The sequence below is a fragment of the Drosophila innubila genome (assembly GCF_004354385.1).
Source record: "Drosophila innubila isolate TH190305 chromosome 2R unlocalized genomic scaffold, UK_Dinn_1.0 1_C_2R, whole genome shotgun sequence".
NCBI classification, from domain to species: domain Eukaryota; kingdom Metazoa; phylum Arthropoda; class Insecta; order Diptera; family Drosophilidae; genus Drosophila; species Drosophila innubila.
This window is the reverse complement of record NW_022995374.1, coordinates 6,675,955-6,694,245: the sequence shown is the minus strand read 5'-3', so window position 1 is coordinate 6,694,245 and position 18,291 is coordinate 6,675,955. Positions and strand designations below refer to the sequence as shown.

Here is an 18,291-nt window from a genome sequence, read left to right as displayed (position 1 = left end):
AGCTGCCATGTTTGCTGCAGTTGCAAATTAATACGTAGTACGGTGAAGCTTGCAAAAATAAACAAAAGCAGTACGCTGATTAATCAAAACAGAGCATGGCAAAAAGAAAACAATTTTGAATGTTTACTATTTAGAATTTTTTATTTTAAATGCAAAATCAAATGATTTTATCTGACATTTCTTAGGAATCCATGATTAAAAACGTATGATTGATATAATTGCAATAATAGCTACTCTGAAATTTTGATATTACGAGGCACTAGAATCCGTTGTATATTCATACATATACAAATAGGGGAACATTGGACACGTTAATAGAACGACTTTCAAATTTGAGTAGTATTTGGTGGGGTTTAGTTTTTTACGTGGGGCCCAAGATACAATTTTCAATTACTAAGCTAAGTTACACACATAGGGGTATACAAATGGCTCAAAGATGGACCTCTGGACGCTTCCAGCCGCCAAAGGCACGCTGCAGCTCCTCGGCGACGGCCAGGCAGAGGCGATCCTCGTTGAAATTGGCAATCACTTGGACGCCCAGCGGCAATCCCTCGCTGCCCAGTCCCAAGGGAACAGCGGTTGCCGGAAACCCGAGAACATTCACGATGCCCGTGTAGGAGAAGTTAATGGGACGCAGCAGAGGCTCGTTGTGATACGGTGCTACAGTGGGATGCGTGGGATAGATGAGAACACCATTGTCGCCCAGCAATTTCTGAATGTTGGCGCGCAATTCATCTCGCTTGGCCACCAGATGCTTGTACTTGGATGAACCATGCTGACACTGATTGCTGTCCATCACCGCCGTAATGAGGCCAATTAACGTGTGCTTGGAGGCACCAACCATCCACTTGGCCATCTCCAAATAAGTGTTGATATCGCGTTGCAGATTGCCCAGCTGATAGCTGAATCCATGTCCAGAATCATCGCGCATATTGGCAAACCAAATGGCCGCCGATTGACGAATCTGCGGCAGCTGCACACGTTCCACTCGTCCGTTGCCAAACTTGTCGCTCAGATGCTGGACAACGCGACGCATAGCCTGCTGAAGATCTGGATCTACAGATGATACCATGCGACCACCGCCATCCGACTCCTGGTAGAAGAACTTGAGCTTATCTAGAGCAACTGGCGTATTTAAACGCAACAGTTTCGCATTCTCGCCAGCCATAATCTGTAGCATGGGACGCAGATCCTCAGCAAAGCGAGACATGGGACCCAGACCAAGGAACGAGTTCTGTTCCGCACTGAATGGCTCTGGGAACTGTCCCTTATTCGATACGATCAGCTTGCTGGGCTTGTGTCCAAAGATGCCATTAAAGAAGGCCGGCATGCGAATGGAACCGCCAATATCCGATCCCAGGCCAAAGGGTGAACCAGCTGCTGACTGGACACAACCCTCGCCGCCGCTGGAGCCACCGACAATGCGATTCGTATCATAGGCATTATTGGTCCTGCCATGCACCGTATTGTTGCTCTCCCACCACATGCACACCTCCGACACATTGGTCAGGGCAAAGGGAATAGCGCCAGCCTTGCGCATTAAAGCCATTGCTTCTGCATCCTCATCGGCACGCACATCCCGGCGTGCATAGAGACCAGCCGTATGGAGCAGTCCTTCAAATAGATTGTAATTACTAGTTTGTCAGGAGTATCTTTTTAAGCACCTACCCTTCACCGCTATACAATCCTTGGTAGAAATGGGCACACCCAAAAATGGCTTCTGCTCGGCCAATTGCTCCACAGTGTACTGTCCCGATTTGATCAGTTCATCCGCTGCGGCTGCCTCCTTGAGTGCCTCATCGTAGCGCTGATCCACCACACAGTTGAGCAATGGATTCACTTCCTTGATACGGCGTATAAATGATTCCAGCACCTGAACACTGCCCAGCTGTAATTCCAATACGTTAAGAGTTTAGAAAACGTTTACTAGACTCTATCTCGAGGGATTTATTTACCTGCTGGTTGCGTATTTTCGTTGCCAACGAAGTGGCCGATTCGAGAAGTATTGAATCCGTTATAGGGGGCATACGCTCACCCTTGGCTCCAAATATCAGGCGAAAGAAGAAGCGAGAAATGGTCTGAAATAGGCCAAATATGAAGGCCGTACATCTGTGACTAAAAGGCACATTGTCCGCCATGGTGTCCGATTTGGGAATATATAAGACTTAAGCTTATGTCGTTAGCAGTTGGTAAAAAGTAAATATTGTCTTGTTCCTGTTCCTGCTGCTGCTGCTGCCCATGTGATGTTTCTCTGTAAAAATTCAAAAGATTTGGAGATAAAATTAAATGAAATCTTTAAACTCATCATGAGTAAGCACAATTCTAGATAGCCATCTCTCTCTGCCTCTCAATATAAACATTTGCAAGTAGTCTTGGGTAAACAATTTCATTATTATTTCGAATGGACTTATGAACAGTTTCATTTGGGAATATTTATTCAAAATTTGAACTAGGGGCCAAAATTAACAATTATGGAATCCAAAATTTAATTTTAGTTATTAAATCTAAAATAAGTGTTTTTCCATAACTTTTAAGTATGAAAGAGGAAAATAATTGTTATTATTTAACACGGTCTCAGAGTTGATCTAAGTAAATGTTGAAATGTAAGTTAACAGCTGTAAACAGCATGCCATGTACTAACAGCTATTTAACATGTAAAAATCATTCATTAACAATTTAGCTGAACTAATCTCTTATTAATTAGATATTTCATTTACTCGTATCCTTAAGTATGCGCATATAAATTTCTTATTATAGCCCAATAAATTTTACAATTGCATTTTGCTAAACTGAATAATTAATTGGACTTTGAAATGATTCCAACAAAATGCTCTCAGCATACTGATAAACAATGTCGATTTCAGATTCATAGTGCCAGCCAGACAGAATGCGCCACGTTCCCCTTGAAATAACCACTACAGTGAGTCATACATTATCTAGTATACAATGTATGGGGGCACTAAATATTGCACCCACAAAGATCGGGAAGTACACATGAATAAGCAACTGATTAAAAAGTACAGAACTTGCCAATATTACTGGTCATGTAAAAATACATCGTTATTGTCGCTTTTCGAAAACTTTAAACTATCATAACTTTGTCAAATCTTAGCCGATTTCCTTGCGGAATATCAATTTTATCATTATTTGGCCTCTATTTTGATTCTGCATCAAAATTATAAAATTAAATTTTTTCGATCACTGTTCATATTTTTCATACTTTCCCCTTGACGCTTTTTCGGAAACTTCAAACTATCATAACTTTGTCAAATCTTAACCGATTTCCTTGCGAAATATCAATATTATCATTATTTGGCCACTAATTTAATTTTGCATCAAAATTGGAAAACTAAATTTTTTTCCCATCACTGTCCATTTTTCACCACGCATTTTCCTTGTCGTTTAAAAAAAAAATCTACAACTCGATTTTTTAGTTTTTACAGTCCGATTTGAAACTCGATTCACAGTTTTGATTTACATCACTATTTGTCCGAATTTTCTTAATTTAAAGGTATAAATACCGTGTAAATTAGTTTAAATTTCACAATCTCAATATCAGACTTTTTTTTTATTTAAGATAGACTGTAAATCCCGTTAAATCTCATATCAATTCTATATGTATTTTTTATTATTCTGTATACTTATCTGTAGACTTTCTAAAGCAATACAAGGTAAGTAAAGTCTAATCTATAAACAAACACATTTTGTTTGAGCTACAATTTAGAAACGGAAACTTTTCCATTTGCTTGAGAAGTATTTAAGTGTTTTCGGTAAACTTAAAGTGACGGGTTAATAGCTAGACACAAATATCGTTGCTGATAATTTTCAACCAAGTTCATCAAACGACAATATCTATCAGATTTATTTGTGTTGCCATATGCGTTGTGCAAAGCGTAATTCTTTGTGTGGGAGCTTTATCTTATCATATGTTATTTCAATGAATTGTATCGTATTAGCCTCAGACAGAGCTTAACTGATTGTTAAATATGAGAGGCTAAGAGAACCAAAAAAGTCATATATCATACAATCGGCAAGAGAGTTTAACATTATATAGATACTATCATTCACTCTTCATAAACAAATGACTCATTGTTGCGACGACTTCACGATCCATTTCCCTTCTCAAATTTTAACAACGCAAAATGTTGAAAAAAAAATGTAACTTAATGTCAATAATGCTGGGGTCAAAAGCGCGTTCCGTGTTAAATATAAAACTTTTAATACAGCTCCAAAAGGTCGCATTTAAATAAAGCGTTGGTGATGTACATTTTTGTTTAAAAAATTTGTTATTAAAAATTGGGCTCTTAATCAGAATTCACTGCTTCAATAAATATATGACTGGTTTCAAACCGATCAAGCATATCAAGTTCTGTTTTGAGATTAAACGAGTTTAATTCTGTGCCATATTCCAATCAGTATGCACTTAAAAATTAAAATAGGTACATTTATTTGAAAAAAAAAATAAAACTTGTTATCTTTACTAGAAAAAAAAAAATTAAAACAATTTGTTTACTTTATTTTCTATTTGTTCTTTTAAAGTATGATTTATATTTAAAGTAATAATGTCAAGAAATGTAGATTTTTTAAAAATATAAAATTATGTGTAAAACCGCATAAACTTTATATTAAAAATATAATATTAGTCTCTGAAGTAAACATTTGCAGGGTATATTCACGTTTGCACTTATCCGCTCTCTCCCTCAAGTTATACATTGTCTCTCTCACACGCTCTTTCTCTCTTTGTTTGTATTCTTATCTCTCACATTGCGGCAGTCTTTTGTAAATTGTCTGTCATGGTCACAGCTTACTCATTGTTGTTGTTGTTGTAGCAATTTGTTATCACAATTTGTTCAAGCAAATGTTTGTCTCAGTAATAAGTTTAATTGAATTGCCCGTCTTGGGAATATGCAGACATCAATTTACACATGGCAACAAATAAATTGAACCATAAATAAATAATATGAATATTGGTAATAATGCATTTCACAATTGTATTGCGCAAAGTTCAAAGCATTATCAAGTAAAGATATGTCAAAACCAAAGACCAAACTACACATGTACACATAATATTAGCTAACTGATTACAGCGGATTGTGAAACGATAAGATTAGCTAAAGTCATCACACCGATCGTTAGAAGCAATTATCAAGTCTAAATTTGATTTTGAATTGCGCTCTTTAACGTTGACACTTGTTGCGTGAGAGCAGACGACAGGGAGAGAGAGAGAGAGCAAGAGAGAGCTTTTAGTTGCCTGTGTGGCTAATTAAGTGGAAGAGGGGCGAAATAATCGCCGACTGAATTGAATAGAACATCTGTCAGTGTCCGTGTGTGGGTGTCTGCAGCTGTATTAGTATGTAGGGTGGCGAAAGGTGGAAAAGCAAACAATACGACCGGCGAGCGGCGACTGGAGAAGAAAAAAGTAATGCCCAATGACATCATACTAAATAGGAAAAAATAATTTATGGCACAAATCGAAATATATGTTAAGTAAGGACTATTAATGCAGGTCATGTAATAACAACTATTTACTTGCAGCTATTGTACGCATATAAATTCACTTATACAGATGCAGTTATTTGCAGTTTTTGTCATAGTTGCGTATTGAACTATTTTTCACTCATTTTGCATTTTATATAGAACCGGTTCGTCAATAACGCATCAAATAAAGCGCCAATTTGCTTTGTTATGCACATTAAGTTGCTCAAGTAATTGTTTTGTCAAAGAAAAAATTCGAATTTGCAAAAAATAACAACCTTTTTCTTGGCTTATTTTTATTTACTTTTTTTGATTATAGTTTTTAGCACAAAGAAATAATAACAGCTCCTGGAAAAGCTCTTCTTGAAAATTAAGAAAATATGAGTTTATTTCTTTGTTAGAACAATTACTTGACTAACTATGCGTATGTATTGTATGAACACACACACAGACAGATTTATACATAGATAAGTAAACAAAATATGCGTGTTGTAAATGACACTTAATTGGGTTTCTTTTTTAGTTGGTTCAGCACAAAACGAACATGTAGTTATACTAATTGTTATTGGATATTAATAAAAGTGTATGTCAGGCGATCAAATTACGGCGTCAAGCTTTACCCGCAAAGCACACAGATCCGAACAGCTGACCGACTCGTTGAAGACTGATTTTCCAATGCGAAGGCTTGTACGCAGCTCAGATTCTTATCGATTGCAATCGATAGCTGCATTGTTATCAGCTATGTTTTAACAAAATATCGGCGATGACATCAGCTGTTGCCTATCGATTAGCTTTAACATCTGCAATTTCGAGTTCAGCTGTTGAGCCAAAACACAACAACAGTAAAACAGCACTATGAGCGATTCCACATTTAAACCACCCACGCAAATTGACAAAACCACGACACTCAAACCACCAGCTGTGAGTACGCTATCCGTGAACAGCCTGCAACTGCCGAGCTCCGCACCACAAAGGCTAACAGGTGGTTCCAATGGCACCTCCTCAGGATCGGGATCGGCGACGGGGAATCCCCGCAACAAATGCGCTCTCAAGCCGGGATACTCCTTGATGAGTTGGGTACGTCTCTGCAATTCGGGTGCTGATCTCGCTGGCACTGGAGGACGCGTTGTGCCTGTCAGTCGCAGTGAGCTGGCCAGGCACAATCAGGTGAATGATGCCTGGATGGCCATACGAGGCAGAGTATTCAATGTCACGCGCTATATGGACTTCCATCCGGGCGGAGTCGATGAGCTGATGCGCGGAGTCGGACGGGATGCCACCAAGCTGTTTGACGAGGTGCATGCCTGGGTCAACTATCCCCAGTTGCTGGGCAAGTGTTATGTGGGTCCACTGAAGGAAGACGTGGGTGCCAAAGTGGAAACTGAGATCATTCGACCGCCGCCAGTTCCAGTGGATACTGTGCCTCGGTTTGATTGGATACAACAACGTAGTGAACTGACGCTCTGCTTCTATACGCGAAGATTGGCCAATCCCGGGCTGCTCTTGAAGCGATCTCTTGAAGCTGACGACACACTGGAGCTTCGCGTGCAGCTGGCGGATAGCTGGCATAGGTTCAGCTTCCAGTTGAGCAACTCTGTGGAATGGCCGCCGAAGACAGTGCGTGTCGCTCCAGAGACGGGCAAAATTGAAGTGGTGCTGGTCAAACAGCTTCCAGAGCCATGGACAACATATGGAACACATGAGACCAGCAAGCTGGATGTGCAGCAGGTGCAGGAGGAGCACTTTGACTTCGAGGTGCTGCGTTGCGAGCACTTTAATCACGATTCCTTTGAGTTGAGCCTGCAGAGCGTCAGGCAACAGGTGTTGCTACAGCTGCCCGTGGGCTATCATCTGGACATCCAGTTGCCACAAAATGGAGAGTTGCTGCAGCGCAGCTACACACCTGTGCCACACAACTACCTGCCCTCCAACAGCGACCAGGTGGACACGGAACCCAGTCCGACAACATCCCAGCAGTTTCTTATCAAGTATTATGAGAATGGTGTCGTTTCCAGGCACTTGCATCAGCTGAATCCTGGCCAGATTGTGCAGCTGAGTCTGCCGCGTGGCAACTTGAACCTGTCCCAACTGGAGGCACATCGCCACATTCTGTTGCTGGCTGCCGGCAGTGGAATCACGCCCATTCTGAGTCTGCTCCGACCGCTGCTCAAGCGGCAAGCGAATCGCATGTGAGTCTATAGATGATCCCATAGGTTATATACCTTACTTAATGTTTCCATTCCCACAGCGAACGTCTGCAGCTGTTGTACTTTAACAAGACTGCCTCGGATATTTGGCTAAGGGATAAACTGCAGGCACTTCAGGACTTCGACGAGCGTTTCAGCTGCAGCCACATTTTGTCCAAGGCGGAGGAGCAACAGACCCAAACCGGACGCATTTGCCAGGAGTTGTTGGCGCCTCTGTTTAAGGAACAGCTCAGCGAATGCTTCAGCTATGTGACCATATGTGGTCCCACGGGCTTTAACTCCGCTGCCGTTGACAGCTTGACAGGATTAAAGCTGAAGCTCAATCAAATACATGTATTCCAGGCTTAAATTGGACAATAATTAACCTATTATACAAATTGCTCATTTACTTCAAGAATGTCTCAACTCTAAAAAATTGATTACTAAGTTAATATATATATTAGGGTGCATAGATTTGTTTGGGTCCAAAAATATTGTAAAATGAAAACCAAGTTCGTAATCTACGATCAATTCTAAGATATTTTCACCAAGATACCATAGTTCTTATATCAAATCTTAGGACCCGCTTTTTGAGTTGAAAAATTTATTATTTTGAAATTTTTAGCATGTTATTATTAGCAAATTTTTAGCGTTTTTAGTCTGTTCCTGACAAAGGACCAGGACTTTAAAAATTTCGTATAATCAAAGGACCAATTGTCCTTAAAACATAGTTTTTGTCCATGCAAGGACTAACAACACAAAATATTTAAACTCCAAGAGCGGAACTAGGAATTGATTTTAGAGATATGGTTTTTTGGTGATAACTTTTTAGAACTGACAGTAGATTACGATTTTGAGTTCCCATTTTTTTTTTTTCAAAAAAATCGATGCACACTAATATATAATCTATACTATTTATTTGAGAATTGAAAATTTTTTTTCAGTTTTTCTTGACTTAAATGAGCGTTCTGTAAATAATTTGGTTGTTTTTCATTTTTTAATTTATAGCAAATAGTTTTGTTTTGTTTATTTTTTTTAATATATTGTTTTGTTTCAATAATTTAATAAGTTTAACAAATACTAGAAAACTGTTTTTCCTGACGTTTGTCGCAGTCATTTTCATCATTGTCGCTACTTTTCACTTATTTTTCGCACAAATGTCGCATAATTTTTAATAAAAGTATAAAACAATATGAGGAGTCATAGGAAACAGAAAGTAAAAAGCATCTGTGACAGAATCATAAGGAATAATCAGAATAAGTTCATACTACACTCTACTACACAGCAATTGTGGGGTTACATCTGTACAATTTTGGGCATAGAAAGCAGCAGCAAAACAATTAATCGAAATATAGTTAACGAGGCGACTTGAATTTTGTCAGCGATTCCTTTTAAGTAGACATCCGTTGGTTTCGTTAAGTGTGAGTGTTGCATGTGTGTGTGTGTGTGTGGGTGTCTCTAGTATGAGCGGATTGCGGGTGGAACTGTCTGCACCTCATCGTCCAGCGTGCTGTCGATGACAGCTCTGTATTTCAGATCCACATTGCCATCATCGCTGGTCACCCAAGCGAGCGTGTGTTTGCGCCAATGCTCCTCCATGGGTTTCTTGGTTTGGCTGTCCACAGGTTTGCTGTAATCCTGTGAAAGAAGTGTTACAATTATCCTGTTACTGTTCATTCATTATTGCTGTTACTTACGTATTCATCGAGACGCTGCTGGAAATCCTCGCGTGCGTGTGCGCCACGGGATTCCTTTCGCGCCTCCGCACCCACAATGGTCATCTGGGCATTCGCCAGCAGATTCTGCAGCTCCAGAGTCTCAATCAGATCCGAATTCCACACCAGAGATCTAAGAAATTAAATTATACAATTAGAGCTGGCAATTAAAGGATTAAAGGCAGTTACTCACTTGTCGATCACCTTAATGTCCTTGAATTGCTTGTAGATCTCCTTCATCTCGCGCACTCCCTTCTCCAGGATGGGACCATCGCGGAATACAGCCGCATGGTTCTGCATCGTCTTCTGCATCTTCAGGCGCAGATCGGCGGTGGTTATCTTGCCATTGGCATGACGCAGCTTATCCAAATTGGCAACCGAAGCCTCGCCAGCGTTCTGTTTAGAATAATACAATAAATCAGAGAGTGTATCTTTAATTCCCATCATTTAGCTACTTACATCCTTGAGTGTGGGTGCTGGAGCACCGGGCTTTGCCTCCTCGGCAATTGTCTTAGCACAGGCACGTCCAAAGACCACAAGATCCAAGAGAGAGTTGGCACCCAGTCGATTGGCACCATGCACGGAACTGCAAGCTGCCTCTCCGGCTGCATAGAGACCAGGCACAATCTTATCGTTGCCGCTCTTGTCAATGGTGATGACCTGGCCGCGATAGTTGGTCGGAATGCCGCCCATGTTGTAGTGCACGGTGGGCAGCACGGGGATGGGTTCGCGGGTCACATCGACGCCGGCAAAGATCATGGCCGTCTCGGAGATGCCGGGCAGACGCTCGGCCAGCTGCTTGGGTGGCAAATGATGCAGTTGCAGGTACACATGATCCTTTTCGGGTCCAACACCGCGACCCTCCATAATCTCAATGGTTATGGAACGGGAGACGACATCACGTGAGGCCAGATCCTTGGCAACCGGAGCATAACGTTCCATGAAACGTTCACCCTTGGAATTGATCAGGTAACCACCCTCACCGCGACAACCCTCGGTAATGAGACAACCGGCTCCGTAGATGCCCGTCGGATGAAACTGCACAAACTCCAGATCCTGTGAGGGCAGACCCTGACGTGCCACCAAAGCGGTGCCATCACCAGTGCAGGTGTGCGCCGAGGTGCAGGAGAAGAAGGCGCGTCCATATCCGCCGGTGGCAATAACTGTATTCTGAGCACGGAAACGATGCAGACTACCATCCTCCAGATTGATGGCCAGCACGCCACGGCATTCGCCCTCCTCAAAGATCAGGTCCAGGGCAAAGTACTCCACAAAGTAGTTGCAGTCGTAGCTCAGCGATTGCCCGTACAGCGTGTGCAGCAGCGAGTGACCCGTACGATCCGCCACAGCACAACATCTGTGCGCCTGTCCGCCCTTGCCGAACTTCAAGCTCTGTCCGCCGAAGGCACGCTGATAGATCTTGCCGTCCTGGGTGCGGGAGAAGGGCATGCCGTAGTTCTCCAGCTCGATGACGGCCTTGGGTGCCTCGCGGGTCATGTAGTGTATGGCATCCTGATCGCCCAGCCAATCGCTACCCTTGACCGTATCATACATATGCCACTTCCAGTCATCCTGCTCCATGTTGCCCAGTGCCGCATTGATGCCGCCCTGGGCGGCAATCGTGTGCGAGCGAGTCGGGAACAGTTTGGTTATCACCGCCGTGCGAAATCCCTCAGCAACCAGTCCGAATGCTGCCCGGAGTCCAGCGCCGCCGGCGCCAACAACAATTGCATCATAGGCATGATCGACAACGGGATATTGCTTGGAAATCGCATCCGGATTCGCCGATGTCGCCTGCTGTTGTCCGGGTGTTATGTGGTAGCTGCGCTGCGGCGTCGCTGCTGCCAGTGCTGCCACACGCTGCTGTAATTTGTAAAATTGCATGACGATTAGTTTAATCAACTATGATTTGCAACAAAAACAGGGTATAATAAAAAATATCGTGTCTCACGAGGTATTATTTACGTATGTATGTATGTATGTATATAGAATGACCTGTGCACTAACCAAACAAACCTTGAAAATCGCATTTTACTTTTTAATGGCCTTAAAAGTCATTTAACTACATTTTATTATATTTATTGATAATTTGCATGTGTAAGCATTGTCAACAAGTGATGTCCTAAGCTGGAAATGTGTGCTTTAAGTGACACGAAATATTAAATATCTGCATTTAATGAGATATACAAATAAAAAAAAGGAATTTATAAGAAAAGCCTTATTATACAGCAATTGAAAGGATTTTATTAACAAATGTTCCAAGCGAAAAGATGACTCTGTTGTTTTATTTTGCAATCTTGCTGTCAATTAACACATGTGTACACACCCACACACACATACTCATACATTTATTTGTATTTGTTTTTGCATGATTGCATTTGGAATTGGCAAGTTGCTAAGGCAGTTAAACCAGAGTTAACCAATATCGTTGTGACTTGCACTTTTTTTTTTTTTAATTGTGTTCTACAATTGAAAGCAAATTTAAAACATTAACGACGGTTTTAAAAAGCGAACTCGATAAATCAGTTAAAGTTGTCTATTAAAGCGCTGTAAGTCAACTTGATTAGATTTGAACCGACTTTAACTGTCGTATAAACTTGACAAAAGTGCAGTTGCTTGGAGAGATTCCCATGCTGTTAGGTGTGTGTGTGTGTGTGTGTGTGTTGACATTTCTATTTGGCTTATCAGTAAAAGCGGCGCTTAGAAATGCGTTCAGACAACAAATGCTTGCTTATATAATGATTCATGTTTGGTTTGAAGTGTAATTTGTAGCAATATTATTAATTGTATAATCAGCTGTTGGCCAGAAGATGCGCGCCTCTTCTATACCCCTCTCTTTCACTCTCACACACAAAGATTTTAGAAATTCGCTTATCAGTTTGCAAATAGTGTTTAGCTAGTATTAAGTGTATGTGAGTTGCGACAACGCCTAGTCAAGTTACCCAAGTTAATGCCTATGAGCCGCCTTTGTTGCCAAACTTATCGTGAGGGTTGATGGTGAAGTTGGGTGCGGGGTGTGTGCAGCCCCGCAACATAACCTCTGTGCGAAGACAGCGTTCCCGAATTAAGTATTTGCAACTGCAACGTTGACAGTCGCATGATGCGCAATTATTGCACTTTTCGGTTTATGCAATGACAGTGGAACACTTTGAGGCAGTCATTTGGCAACACGAAATTTAAAAAATTACATAACACACACTGTGACACGGGGGCAGCGATACCTGCGTTTTTTTCGATTTGTCGAAATTCTTACCGACCACGACTGTAAAACTCAAGATTTGTATAATATGTACATCCCAACTGATTGATTGTATAATTGGGATTTGGCCAGTTGAGCCGGTTTTGGTTCTGGCATACGATTACCTACCATTGAGGAGACTGCATTTTTGGCCAAAATCGATGGCACACGCATAATACGGAACATTTTGGTGTTGCTGCTGCAATCGGGAGCTGTAAAAAAAGATGCACTTTAGTTCAATTTGTACGCACGCAGCACAAATATGTTAAAACAATAATGAAAACAATTTTTTTTATACGTGTGTTTGTCGATGTGATCAAAATGAAAAGTTTACAAACTTTTTAAAAGTTATATATCGATTGCAGTGTGGCCCGAGTTTGGAAAACTGATAAATACATTCATGACGAGGGCTGCATTAGGTAATCGCTAGTGTAACTGTTATCGATATGTTGTCACTTTTTTTTAGCAGCGCACAATTCAAATGTGAACTTCATTTATCACTAAATTTAAATTTTAAAGAAAAATTTTTATTTCGAAATAAGAAAAAAATGTGGTGATCTTTTTTATGAAGGCTTGGAGTTCATTTTGAAAAAAATATAGTTTTAAATATTGCACTTTAATTAAATAGAAGAGCTGCCAGAATTTTATGCTATCGATAAATTTCTAGGGTTTAAGGCTGCCACCCTGTTGTGAATGGCTCGGTGTTGCTAAAAAAAGTTGTCTCCTCCAAGTATCAACAGATAGATAACTGCCGAAATAGCATATACATTATTCAAATCTTAGTTATTGTTATAAAAAACATATGCATCTACAAACTTAAAATTGCCGCTGATTTGTTTTTTAGTCATTTTATATCAACAGTTGTCAGTTTACAGTGTGACCATGCAGTGAAAACTAATAGATATCAATGTTTTTGTTTAATGTTGAGTGCAGGTAAACTTTATATATTTGTTGTTGTTACAATACGCACATATATTATTTGTATTTATACATATATTCGATTATCATATCAAAATTCACAGTTGAAGAGATTCATTTATACTGTTACTTGTATTGTTACTGTGGTTGTCTTGCACCGCAACGAGACCCAAATTCTTCTTCTGTCAAGTCGGCCAAATGGTTAATGCCCATTTTCCATGTTACCTCCCCATTATCATATTTTTTGTTATGTTCCTCAATTTTCGCTTTGGATTTCGCAAAAATTGCACGACGCATTTGGTCTTCTTCTCCATCGTAGCTCTTCTCAAATTTAGTCTGCAAATAAGATGCGTCAAAAAAATGGTATTGCGTTGTTTTCAATTATAACTGCACCTTATATTCGGACCACTCTGCGTCAGTTACTTGCGACATGTTTACAGTTGTGGAATTTTTCGGATACTAATCGTGTGACAAAGCTGAAAAGTTCAATTCGTATGCAAAATCAAGTGTTCAAAGTGAGTCATTTATTTATATATATTTGTCGCACAAAGAAACAATACAATTATCCAAACAATGTTATCAGCACACGCGTGAAGCTGGCTGCGACCGATATGAGTAGCGATATGTCAGCACTAATTTCGATTAAAAGCCGTTAAAATAGTCGCTGAATACAAATATCAAAATTCAAAGTAGGATAGGTTTTGTTTTTCTTGTTTTTTTTTGTTTTTAATTTTGCTAGAACTATGTCTAGCTTCTGGGATCGTCCAGGGGGCCAAAATCAGCATGTAGCTGGATTCTGTGCATCATTGGGAGCACTTAGCCTGGGCGCTTCAGTGGGCTGGTCAGCGCCCGCGCAATATCATATTAATAATAAAGAAGACGCCTATGGCTTTGCGGTCAATCTGGATGAATTTGGATGGATTTGCTCATTATTGTGGCTGGGATGCAGCTGTGTGATAATACCAATTGGCCTGCTAGCTGATTATTTTGGCCGCAAGATGACAATGCTGGTGGTGGTGTTACCATATTTAGCAGCATGGATACTTATCATTTTTGCACCCAATCCCTCAATGCTTATGGTGGCACGGTTTTTTCTTGGAGTTTCCGGTGGAAGCTACATAATAACGGTGCCATTGTACTGTACGGAAATCGCCCAGCTGGAGATGAAGAACACTCTGTTGTCCTTCTATAGCATCTTCTTTGTTTTGGGCATACTTTATGCATACATTGCCGGAGCCTTTAATAGTTTAAAGTGTTTAAATTGTGCCTGTGCAATATTGCCACTTATATTCCTGGGCACGTTCATTTGGATGCCGGAATCGCCAGTTTACTATTTGCTCTGGGACCAAGAATTGGAGGCTGAAGAATCACTGGAATGGTTGCGCCAACAGAATGTGTCCATGGAACTCTTTAATATGCAATTGCAGATTGAACAGCTTCAAGAAGAACATGTTCCCTTTTGGACTGCAATCCGACAAAAGAGTACACTGAGGGCGCTTATGATCAGCATCGGTTTAATGTTCTTCAAGAACTTTTCCGGAGGCACCGCAATCATCACCTACTGTACGACGATTCATCGTCAGGCGGGTGTGAATATCGGTTTTCAGCCGGACATGTCCACAATTCTTGTGGGTATCTTTTTTGTTGTATTTTCCATTGCATGTGTGCTCTCATTGAATTGTGCCAGACGACGCCCCATGCTAATATTTACCATATTCCTAGATGTACTCAGTAATGCCTTATTGGCACTTTACTTTCACCTAGTTCATCGTAAGGAGAGCTACTTGGATAATCTCAATTGGATGCCACTTTTCAGCCTCTGTAGTTTCATTTCTTTTTATGCCCTCGGAATTGGAACTCTGACCTACGTTATCATATTTGAGCTGTTTTCCGTAGGATTCCGATCCCTGGGCACTGGCATCGTTTGCTCGTTATTTGCATTATTTGCTTTTTTCAATACCATAATTTTTCCTGTCATTGTGAGGATCTGGGGCGATGAGGATTTCTTTTGGATATCAATGGCTTTCTCGTTTTTGGCCTGGGTTTTCGTATACTTTTTGGTACCAGAGACAAAAGGTCAAACCCCGGATGAGATTCAAGATATGTTAAAGTCCACTCAATGTTGTGTTGCAACAAATTCGCGCTGATTGTACGTACAATTCTTACTGTTATCCAAGGAACAAGTGAATAAAATTTTAATACTCTGTTTAAAACCTACATTCTGATTATCTGTCTATGAAATAGATTCTTGATGCTTGATAGTTGAAAGATAATTCCTTTTTTTAATTTAAAGAAATTATATATGTTTTTTTATGAAAATATGTCCCAATATTTTGCAATAAAATTTTTTAATTCTATGTTTTAACATTATTTTTTTGGGGTACTGTCATTTTGGTCCTATCTAGGAAATTGATCCAAAATCTTTCGTTTCGACTTACATTTCACTTCTTGAGAATTAAAAACAAAAAAAAAAGGTAGCTTATGGGTCAGATAAAGCAATATATTGCGGGCTTGGCAGCCGCGTTTGGTGCCTTTTGTTTGGGTTCAACTATCGGATGGTCTGGTCAGTTGGAGAAACCGATCCTTGACGGATCAGCATATTCGTTTTCGGTATCTGCCAACGAATGGGGATGGATAACCTCGATAATGACCCTTGGAGGTGCTGCCGTGTGTGTTCCCATTGGAATATCGATTGCAATATTTGGACGCAAGATGGTTATGCTTGTGATGGTGATACCCTACCTATTGGGCTGGGCCTGTATCATTTGGGCGGCTAACGTATTTATGCTGTATGTTGGACGATTTGTAGTTGGCGCTTCTGGTGCCTCCTTTTGTGTAACTGTTCCCATGTACACTACGGAGATAGCAGAGATTCAAATACGAGGTGTTATTGGATGCTTCTATCAGCTGTGGATTGTCCATGGGATTCTTTATAGCTATGGAGTTGGCGCAGCGTTCCCGCCAATTATTGTCAACACACTCTGCGGTATTTTGCCAATCTTATTCTTTGCTTTCTTCTTCTGGATGCCCGAATCTCCAGTATACCTTGCCCAGAAGGGAAGAGACGAACAGGCAGAGAAGTCCATGAGATGGCTGCGTGGAGACGATGCTGACATCTCCGCGGATATGAAGGCCATTTTGGAGGACGCGAATAAGGAGAAGCAAAAACTTATGGAGGGAATGTCCCGTATGGGCTCAATGTGGGGATTGTGTATATCAATCACGCTGATGTTTTTCCAACAGTTTACTGGCATCAATGCCATCATCTTTTATTCCACAAGCATTTTTACCAAAGCCGGCACTGGAATATCTCCCGAATGGTGTACAGTAATCCTAGGCATTGTTCAAGTCTTTGCCACAATTATGGCAATCATGATGGTCGATAAATCTGGACGTAGAGTTTTATTGCTAATTTCGGCAATATTGATGTGCTTGACAACCCTGATGATGGGATTGGATTTTCACTATCTAAAGGACGCGAATGTTGGATGGCTGCCGGTCTTCTCCACGTGTTTGTTTATGGTCGGATTCTCGATGGGATTTGGTCCCGTGCCCTGGCTGGTTATTGGCGAGATGTTTGCAGAGGACATGAAGCCACTTTTGGGCTCTATTGTCGGCGTTTGCAATTGGCTCTTTGCGTTCTGTATTACCAAATGCTTTCCAATCTGCTTGGACATTTTCGGTGGGGCAGCAACGTTTTGGTTATTTGCAATTATCTCATTCTTGGCCTGTGTCTTCATTATTTTGCTTGTGCCAGAGACGAAGGGCAAAACATTAAACGAAATTCAAGAACTGTTTGGAGGCTAATCGAAACAAAGAACAAATTTTGTAGTGAACCAAATTTTATTTGTCAATTAATATAGGTATTCCTGAAACAGATTCAGATTTGGTTTTAAACCAGATCATAAGCAAATCTGAATCCGTTTCAGGAACCCTTTAAACACACTGATTTGATTTTGATTTCGTGAACAGCTGATTAACATCGCCGTTTCTCCATAGATTTTAATGAACCATATCTTAATCGACTCCTAAGTAATGTAATGTAATGTACCCCTGATTAGAATTTGTTTTTCGAGATTTTCTAGAATTTTAAAGTGAAAAAATTTTTGAATAAAATATTGATTAAAACAAATAAAAACTTTTTATAAATGAATTGTAGATTCATTAGCATTAAGAAAATGTAAGGTTTTTTAAGATCGCGCGCCTATAAAAACAGGCATTTTTTCGAAAACTTTGATCTCTCAAAACTTTATCAAAACTTGACCGATTTTCAAACGGAATATCATTTTGATCATGATTTGGCCCCCAAATTGATTCTGCATTCAAATTATTATCATCTAGAAAATTTGATATTTTTTCGATTCTAAGCCATCTGTCATCCAATTTTCCATACCTACCCCTTGACATTTTTTCGATAACTTTGATCTCTCATAACTTTATCAAAACTTGACCGATTTTCAAGCGGAATATCATTTTGATCATGATTTGGCCCCCAAATTGATTCTGCATTCAAATTATTATCATCTAGAAAATTTGATATTTTTTCGATTCTAAGCCATCTGTCATCCAATTTTCCATACCTACCCCTTGACATTTTTTCAAAAACTTTGATCTCTCATAACTTCATCAAAAATTAACCGATTTTCAAGCGGAATATCATTTTGATCATGATTTGGCTCCCAAATTGATTCTGCATTCAAATTATTATAATCTAGAAAATTTGAAATTTATTCGATTCTAAGCCATCTGTCATCCAATT

At 40.2% G+C, this 18,291-nt stretch overlaps 6 protein-coding genes across 6 annotated transcripts; 3 read left to right on the top strand and 3 right to left on the bottom strand.

Moving 5' to 3' along the window:
- Nucleotides 1–120: 120 nt before the first annotated feature.
- LOC117784164 (fatty-acid amide hydrolase 2) lies at nt 121–2,259 on the bottom strand. The gene is made up of 3 exons (XM_034621821.1): nt 1,956–2,259; nt 1,669–1,888; nt 121–1,614 (listed from the first exon to the last, which is right to left on the bottom strand). Exons 1-3 carry the CDS (start codon nt 2,136–2,138, stop codon nt 431–433), a joined length of 1,587 nt encoding a protein of 528 aa, XP_034477712.1. The 5' UTR covers nt 2,139–2,259; the 3' UTR covers nt 121–430.
- A 4,036-nt stretch (nt 2,260–6,295) lies between these two features.
- On the top strand, nt 6,296–8,864 carry LOC117783253 (cytochrome b5 reductase 4). The gene is made up of 2 exons (XM_034620548.1): nt 6,296–7,664; nt 7,724–8,864. Exons 1-2 carry the CDS (start codon nt 6,331–6,333, stop codon nt 8,028–8,030), a joined length of 1,641 nt encoding a protein of 546 aa, XP_034476439.1. The 5' UTR covers nt 6,296–6,330; the 3' UTR covers nt 8,031–8,864.
- On the bottom strand, nt 8,794–12,930 carry LOC117783252 (succinate dehydrogenase [ubiquinone] flavoprotein subunit, mitochondrial). The gene is made up of 6 exons (XM_034620547.1): nt 12,913–12,930; nt 12,744–12,826; nt 9,836–11,239; nt 9,570–9,772; nt 9,359–9,509; nt 8,794–9,299 (listed from the first exon to the last, which is right to left on the bottom strand). The coding sequence occupies exons 2-6, from the start codon at nt 12,798–12,800 to the stop codon at nt 9,120–9,122; spliced, it is 1,995 nt and encodes a 664-aa protein (XP_034476438.1). The 5' UTR covers nt 12,801–12,826; nt 12,913–12,930; the 3' UTR covers nt 8,794–9,119.
- Nucleotides 12,931–13,561: 631 nt separating this feature from the next.
- LOC117785550 (protein CTLA-2-alpha) lies at nt 13,562–14,115 on the bottom strand. The gene is made up of 2 exons (XM_034623632.1): nt 13,926–14,115; nt 13,562–13,868 (listed from the first exon to the last, which is right to left on the bottom strand). The coding sequence occupies exons 1-2, from the start codon at nt 13,962–13,964 to the stop codon at nt 13,671–13,673; spliced, it is 237 nt and encodes a 78-aa protein (XP_034479523.1). The 5' UTR covers nt 13,965–14,115; the 3' UTR covers nt 13,562–13,670.
- A 145-nt stretch (nt 14,116–14,260) lies between these two features.
- LOC117785545 (facilitated trehalose transporter Tret1-like) lies at nt 14,261–15,859 on the top strand. The gene is made up of 2 exons (XM_034623624.1): nt 14,261–15,672; nt 15,710–15,859. The coding sequence occupies exons 1-2, from the start codon at nt 14,276–14,278 to the stop codon at nt 15,717–15,719; spliced, it is 1,407 nt and encodes a 468-aa protein (XP_034479515.1). The 5' UTR covers nt 14,261–14,275; the 3' UTR covers nt 15,720–15,859.
- A 155-nt stretch (nt 15,860–16,014) lies between these two features.
- Nucleotides 16,015–17,532, top strand: LOC117785547 (facilitated trehalose transporter Tret1-like). The gene has a single exon (XM_034623626.1). It carries the CDS (start codon nt 16,179–16,181, stop codon nt 17,337–17,339), a length of 1,161 nt encoding a protein of 386 aa, XP_034479517.1. The 5' UTR covers nt 16,015–16,178; the 3' UTR covers nt 17,340–17,532.
- The last annotated feature ends 759 nt before the right edge of the window (nt 17,533–18,291 follow it).